Here is an 8,340-nt window from a genome sequence, read left to right as displayed (position 1 = left end):
TTATTAGTATGGTGTAGGGCCTCCTTTTGCGGCCAATACAGCGTCAATTCGTCTTGGAAATGACATATACAAGTCCTGCACAGTGGTCAGAGGGATTTTAAGCCATTCTTCTTGCAGGATAGTGGCCAGGTCACTACGTGATGCTGGTGGAGGAAAACGTTTCCTGACTCGCTTCTCCAAAACACCCCAAAGTGGCTCAATAATATTTAGATCTGGTGACTGTGCAGGCCATGGGAGATGTTCAACTTCACTTTCATGTTCATCAAACCAATCTTTCACCAGTCTTGCTGTGTGTATTGGTGCATTGTCATCCTGATACACGGCACCGCCATTGGATGCACATGGTCCTCCAGAATGGTTCGGTAGTCCTTGGCAGTGACGCGCCCATCTAGCACAAGTATTGGGCCAAGGGAATGCCATGATATGGCAGCCCAAAACATCACTGATCCACCCCCATGCTTCACTCTGGGCATGCAACAGTCTGGGTGGTACGCTTCTTTGGGGCTTCTCCACACCGTAACTCTCCCGGATGTGGGGAAAACAGTAAAGGTGGACTCATCAGAGAACAATACATGTTTCACATTGTCCACAGCCCAAGATTTGCGCTCCTTGCACCATTGAAACCGACGTTTGGCATTGGCACGAGTGACCAAAGGTTTGGCTATAGCAGCCCGGCCGTGTATATTGACCCTGTGGAGCTCCCGACGGACAGTTCTGGTGGAAACAGGAGAGTTGAGGTGCACATTTAATTCTGCCGTGATTTGGGCAGCCGTGGTTTTATGTTTTTTGGATACAATCCGGGTTAGCACCCGAACATCCCTTTCAGACAGCTTCCTCTTGCGTCCACAGTTAATCCTGTTGGATGTGGTTTGTCCTTCTTGGTGGTATGCTGACATTACCCTGGATACCGTGGCTCTTGATACATCACAAAGACTTGCTGTCTTGGTCACAGATGCGCCAGCAAGACGTGCACCAACAATTTGTCCTCTTTTGAACTCTGGTATGTCACCCATAATGTTGTGTGCATTGCAATATTTTGAGCAAAACTGTGCTCTTACCCTGCTAATTGAACCTTCACACTCTGCTCTTACTGGTGCAATGTGCAATTAATGAAGATTGGCCACCAGACTGCACTAATGCACCACCATACCATGACAGATGCTGGCTTTTGCACCTTTCGCTGATAAGTGTCTGGATGCTCCTTTTTATCTTTGGAAGCAGAACATGTAATCTTCTATAGTTGAAATGTGGACAGCCCATGTTTTTACTGTCTTTTGGTCCATCTTGGTGAACTCAGACTCTCTTTGTGTATTTCTTGATGTAGTAATGGTGGTAATGTTAAAATAATAATGTGTTCTTAGAACTAAAGAAGAGTTTACATGATAAGACCCATTTAGCCATCTCTGGCTCAACAGCCCCAGACTGTTGATGGACCAAAAGCTGTGCACTGGGTTGTAACATATGCAGTAGTTTTTGCCTTAGCTATGTGTGTCACAATAAAACAAGAGGTGTACCCATAAAGACAGTAATATGTAATGGATTCGACCTTGTGGAGACTGCAAAGACAAGCTATGCAATGCTACAGTAATACCAAAGTAAAGCGAAATAATAACCCGCAATACAGATATACAGCATATGTGCATGTACCTGTCTATAACTGGAAGTGAAAGCCCCCAGATAGGCTACTATAGCTGCTGAGATGAGAATATCTCCAGTTAGATTTTTATAAACCTCTCCAAGGTTCAATGCCGTCTCACTCCAGCGTGTCTTCTCTCCACCCAGACCACCAATTAGCTGTTCGGCTCTCTCCAGCTTCTTACTGCACAGTTCCACCTAGAGGGAAAAAAACCTTGCATTAGTGGGCTTAAATTTGCTTAAAGTAGTGATGTTGATAGCTATTTACACATGACAGAGTAAGTGCTGGGTATGAGGTCCTTTCAGTAGCTTGCTAACTTTGCTAAACCCCCCTGACAGTTACACACTCTGCAGTAAGTAGACCGTGGGGGGTTAAAATAACAGCCAAACTGCTCTCAGTCAATCAGTAGTGCTTAATAAATCAAATCCAAGCCAGATTGTATACAGTAGGCTAAATAACAAAAGCAATATGTACAACCATGCACTCAGAGCCTATCCCAGCTTTTCAATAGGCGCAAGGCACACGGAAACACCCTGGATGGGGCGGCCAGTCCATCGCAGGGCAGACACACATACATACACACAGACATACACACACAAATACACACACACACACACACACACACACACATTCACCTATAGGGCAATTCAGTATCTCCAATTAACCTGACTGCATGTTTTTGGACTGTGGGAGGAAACCGGAGCTCAGGGAGAACATGCAAACTCTGCACAGAAAGGACCCAGAACGCAGGACCTTCTTGCTGTGCGGCGACAGTGCTACCCACCGGGCCACCATGCCGCCCGCTTGTTGGACATTCCATTCCAAAAACATTGGGATTAATATGGATTTGCCCCATGCCTTGCTGCTATAACAGCCTCCACTCCTCTAAAAAAGCTTTTTACAAGATGTGTCTGTGACAATTTGTGCCCAATTATTTAAAAAAGCATTTGTATGCTTATGCTCTGACGTTTGACAAGAAAGCATGGCTCGCAACCATCATTGCAATTGATTTCAAATGAATTTAATGAGGTTAAGACAAAAAAGGATAGGATAGGATAGGATAGGATAGGATAGGATAGGATAGGATAGGATAGGATAGGATAGGATAGGATAGGATAGGAGAGGAGAGGAGAGGAGAGGAGAGGAGAAACAGGATGGTATGAGATGGGATGGGATGGAATAGGATAGGATAGGATAGGATAGGATAGGATAGGAGAGGAGAGGAGAGGAGAGGAGAAACAGGATGGTATGAGATGGGATGGGATGGGATGGGATGGAATAGGATAGAATAGGATAGGATAGGATAGGATAGGATAGGATAGGATAGGATAGGATAGGATAGGATAGGATAGGATAGGATAGGATAGGATAGGATAGGATAGGATAGGATAGGATAGGATAGGATAGGATAGGATAGGATAGGATAGGATAGGATAGGATAGGATAGGAGAGGAGAGGAGAGGAGAGGAGAGGAGAGGAGAGGAGAGGAGAGGACAGGAGAGGAGAGGAGAGGAGAGGATAGGATAGGATAGGATAGGATAGGATAGGATAGGATAGGATAGGATAGGATAGGATAGGATAGGATAGGATAGGATAGGATAGGATAGGATAGGATAGGATAGGATAGGATAGGATAGGATAGGATAGGATAGGATAGGATAGGATAGGAGAGGAGAGGAGAGGAGAGGAGAGGAGAGGAGAGGAGAGGAGAGGAGAGGAGAGGAGAGGAGAGGACAGGACAGGAGAGGAAAGGATAGGACAGGACAGGACAGGACAGGACCGGAGAGGATAGGATAGGATAGGATAGGATAGGATAGGATAGGATAGGATAGGATAGGATAGGATAGGAGAGGAGAGGAGAGGATAGGAGAGGAGAGGAGAGGATAGGATAGGAGAGGAGAAACAGGATAGGATGGGATGGGATGGGATGGGATAGGATAGGATAGGACAGGACAGGACAGGACAGGACAGGAGAGGAGAGGAGAAACAGGATGGGATGAAATGGGATGGGATAGGACAGGATAGGACAGGTAGGACAGGACAGGACAGGACAGGACAGGACAGGACAGTACACGATTGGATAAGAAAGGGAAAGACAACTAAGAAAAAAAAAAAACTTAAAAAATTGAAAAACATAAAATACAGACTTAGGAGCTGCCAGACACATTGCACAAATAGTGTGTAGTTACAGTGCCTTGCAAAAGTATTCAGCCCCCTTGAACTTTTCAACCTTTTGCCACATTTCAGGCTTCAAACATAACGATATGAAATTGTAATTTTTTGTGAAGAATCAACAACAAGTGGGACACAATCGTGAAGTGGAACGAAATTTATTGGATATTTTAAACTTTTTTTAGAAATAAAAAACTGAAAAGTGGGGCGTGCAATATTATTCAGCCCCCTTGCGTTAATACTTTGTAGCGCCACCTTTTGCTGCGATTACAGCTGCAAGTCGCTTGGGGTATGTCTCTATCAGTTTTGCACATCGAGAGACAGAAATTTTTGCCCATTCTTCCTTGCAAAACAGCTCGAGCTCAGTGAGGTTGGATGGAGAGCGTTTGTGAACAGCAGTTTTCAGCTCTTTCCACAGATTCTCGATGGGATTCAGGTCTGGACTTTGACTTGGCCATTCTAACACCTGGATACGTTTATTTGTGAACCATTCCATTGTAGATTTTGCTTATGTTTTGGATCATTGTCTTGTTGGAAGATAAATCTCCGTCCCAGTCTCAGGTCTTTTGCAGACTGCAACAGGTTTTCTTCCAGAATGGTCCTGTATTTGGCTCCATCCATCTTCCCATCAATTTTAACCATCTTCCCTGTCCCTGCTGAAGAAAAGCAGGCCCAAACCATGATGCTGCCACCACCATGTTTGACAGTGGGGATGGTGTGTTCAGGGTGATGAGCTGTGTTGCTTTTACGCCAAACATAACGTTTTGCATTGTGGCCAAAAAGTTCAATTTTGGTTTCATCTGACCAGAGCACCTTCTTCCACATGTTTGGTGTGTCTCCCAGGTGACTTTTTATAGATATCTTTGAGAAATGGCTTTCTTCTTGCCACTCTTCTATAAAGGCCAGATTTGTGCAGTGTACGACTGATTGTGTCCTATGGACAGAGTCTCCCACCTCAGCTGTAGATCTCTGCAGTTCATTCAGAGTGATCATGGGCCTCTTGGCTGCATCTCTGATCAGTCTTCTCCTTGTTTGAGCTGAAAGTTTAGAGGGACGGCCGGGTCTTGGTAGATTTGCAGTGGTCTGATACTCCTTCCATTTCAATATGATCGCTTGCACAGTGCTCCTTGAGATGTTTAAAGCTTGGGAAATCTTTTTGTATCCAAATCCGGCTTTAAACTTCTCCACAACAGTATCTCGGACCTGCCTGGTGTGTTCCTTGGTCTTCATGATGCTCTCTGCGCTTTAAACAGAACAGAACTCTGAGACTGTCACAGAGCAGGTGCATTTATACGGAGACTTGATTACACACAGGTGGATTCTATTTATCACCATCAGTCATTTAGGTCAACATTGGATCATTCAGAGATCCTCACTGAACTTCTGGAGTGAGTTTGCTGCACTGAAAGTAAAGGGGCTGAATAATATTGCACGCCCCACTTTTTAGTTTTTTATTTCTAAAAAAAGTTTAAAATATCCAATAAATTTCGTTCCACTTCACGATTGTGTCCCACTTGTTGTTGATTCTTCACAAAAAATTACAATTTCATATCGTTATGTTTGAAGCCTGAAATGTGGCAAAAGGTTGAAAAGTTCAAGGGGGCTGAATACTTTTGCAAGGCACTGTATTTATGCTAAAGGGTTACCTATTAATATAATATATATATATGTAGAATATGAGTAATGTATTACATATTATTATACACGCTATTGCACGTCTCATCTTAAAAATCCTCAAATTAATTCTGGGGGTTTTATGTGGCTTAACAACTTACCAAACGTATAAAGTTGGTGTAACATTTTCAGATTATGCTTAGAAATCCTAAACCTGAGACCTGATATTTTTAGGAATAAGAGTCACAGAGGCTTGGTCACAATGGGTTCAGTTATTCTGTAGCACAGAGCCAAGCACAACAAAAAGCAGCAAACACTATTCAGTCAGTATAAGGTGTTTTTTTTTTCCAGGGGTTTTATTGTTTTATGAAAATGTCATCTGTAACAAGTATATTCGAACACTATGACACATTTGGACAAGCAGTGCTATGATTTCTTTTATGTTTGCATATGTTACATAAACAAAGGTGGTGACTTCACTGCACTGTACTGTTATTACTTATAATAAAATTTCAGCTTTGCTACCAGTCATCTGGGTGCCCTCTAGCATGCATAACTGGCAGTGCCTGCAGCAGACAAAACTGGCCACCAGTCTGCTGTGTGGGAAAGACCGGATTAATAGGTGGGTGGGATCTTCAATGAGACCCCACAAAAGACCCTGGTTAGCAGCCCGAGGAACGTGGAGGTTGGTGTGTGTCTCTCCATGCACAATATCCGGCCTCATGTGCAAATCCACCAAAGTATGGGCGAATACGAAGGGGTCAAAGGACTGGGCATGGAATTCCCAGCAGCGGAAGACTAATTGGCGATGCTAAACTGGGAGAAAAAGGTAGAAAATGCATAAATAAAAATGGTTAAATATAAATAAAGCCCTAAACTTTTCACAAAGGCATCATTTAGGAAAAAGTTAGACATTGGTAATGTGCATGCGATGTTCGTCATGCTTGGGAAACTCATGGCATAAACAGTTTTCCCCATCGAACAAGAGAAACAGACAGCCTGGAAAGAAATAGACAAGGCGAAAAGAGACAAGGGAAAAAAAAAAGCCAAAACAAAACATGAAAGGCAGTGAAATAGGGCAGAAAAAGACAGCAGGGCCCTGGTAGTGTGGTTATGCTAAACACTGACAGCCAGCCCCCACAAGCAAAGCTGTGTGTTTGGGTGTCTAAGTGTGGAGTGTTTATGCTTCTTTGTGTACACAGTGGGTGGGTTTAGAAGCGAGAGCTTTACTTCAAAGCTGGGCAGGAAGAAGTACGATCGGCTAAAAAAAGGAAACGAATGCAAAGTGGTTTTTGAAGACGTATGATAATAAACCTACTAACTTTTCAAAAATGAAAGATGTAAACAAAGCCCACACACAGTTCATCAAAAAGGGGAGATTGTGTAATCAGTTAGATGTCATATAACGTTTCGCCTGTGAGGATCTTGACTATGGGGCAGAAAAAGAAGAAAATGCACCTTAAAGATTTATGTCCGATCCAAAAAAATTGAAAGTAAATAATGATATAACAATATTCAGTGATGCCAAAAAATTATAATACAGACCTAACCAACAAGGTCAGGGTTACGAAAGGTCCGGGATCTATTTTTTAAACACAAGGTGGAGGGTAAATATTGTAGAAGGGTGCCAGTCCAATGTACAGTGTATCACAAAAGTGAGTACACCCCTCACATTTCTGCAGATATTTAAGTATATCTTTTCATGGGACAACACTGACAAAATGACACTTTGACACAATGAAAAGTAGTCTGTGTGCAGCTTATATAACAGTGTAAATTTATTCTTCCCTCAAAATAACTCAATATACAGCCATTAATGTCTAAACCACCGGCAACAAAAGTGAGTACACCCCTAAGAGACTACACCCCTAAATGTCCAAATTGAGCACTGCTTGTCATTTTCCCTCCAAAATGTCATGTGATTTGTTAGTGTTACTAGGTCTCAGGTGTGCATAGGGAGCAGGTGTGTTCAATTTAGTAGTACTGCTCTCACACTCTCTCATACTGGTCACTGAAAGTTCCAACATGGCACCTCATGGCAAAGAACTCTCTGAGGATCTTAAAAGACGAATTGTTGCGCTACATGAAGATGGCCAAGGCTACAAGAAGATTGCCAACACCCTGAAACTGAGCTGCAGCACAGTGGCCAAGATCATCCAGCGTTTTAAAAGAGCAGGGTCCACTCAGAACAGACCTCGCGTTGGTCGTCCAAAGAAGCTGAGTGCACGTGCTCAGCGTCACATCCAACTGCTGTCTTTGAAAGTTAGGCGCAGGAGTGCTGTCAGCATTGCTGCAGAGATTGAAAAGGTGGGGGGTCAGCCTGTCAGTGCTCAGACCATACGCCGCACACTACATCAAATTGGTCTGCATGGCTGTCACCCCAGAAGGAAGCCTCTTCTGAAGTCTCTACACAAGAAAGCCCGCAAACAGTTTGCTGAAGACATGTCAACAAAGGACATGGATTACTGGAACCATGTCCTATGGTCTGATGAGACCAAGATTCATTTGTTTGGTTCAGATGGTCTCAAGCATGTGTGGCGGCAATCAGGTGAGGAGTACAAAGATAAGTGTGTCATGCCTACAGTCAAGCATTGTGGTGGGAATGCCATGGTCTGGGGCTGCATGAGTGCAGCAGGTGTTGGGGAGTTACATTTCATTGAGGATCACATGAACTCCAATATGTACTGTGAAATACTGAAGCAGAGCATGATCCCCTCCCTCCGGAAACTGGGTCGCAGGGCAGTGTTCCAGCATGATAATGACCCCAAACACACCTCTAAGACGACCACTGCTTTATTGAAGAGGCTGAGGGTAAAGGTGATGGACTGGCCAAGCATGTCTCCAGACCTAAACCCAATAAAACATCTTTGGGGCATCCTCAAGCGGAAGGTGGAGGAGCGCAAAGTCTCGAATATCCG

The 8,340-nt window shown here is 43.7% G+C and overlaps 1 protein-coding gene across 1 annotated transcript in view; it reads right to left on the bottom strand.

The window, feature by feature from the left end:
* dnah7 (dynein, axonemal, heavy chain 7) overlaps nucleotides 1-8,340 on the bottom strand; it is a 190,681-nt gene that overhangs the window by 65,337 nt on the left and 117,004 nt on the right. The window contains exon 46 of the mRNA XM_063005568.1: nucleotides 1,648-1,833. Coding sequence (XP_062861638.1) covers nucleotides 1,648-1,833 — 186 coding nt within the window. The remainder of the gene's footprint in view (nucleotides 1-1,647; nucleotides 1,834-8,340) is intronic.

Source organism: Trichomycterus rosablanca, chromosome 12 (assembly GCF_030014385.1).
Source record: "Trichomycterus rosablanca isolate fTriRos1 chromosome 12, fTriRos1.hap1, whole genome shotgun sequence".
In the NCBI taxonomy this organism is placed as follows: domain Eukaryota; kingdom Metazoa; phylum Chordata; class Actinopteri; order Siluriformes; family Trichomycteridae; genus Trichomycterus; species Trichomycterus rosablanca.
Note: the sequence above shows the minus strand (reverse complement) of the source record. Positions and strands in the feature narration are given on the sequence as shown.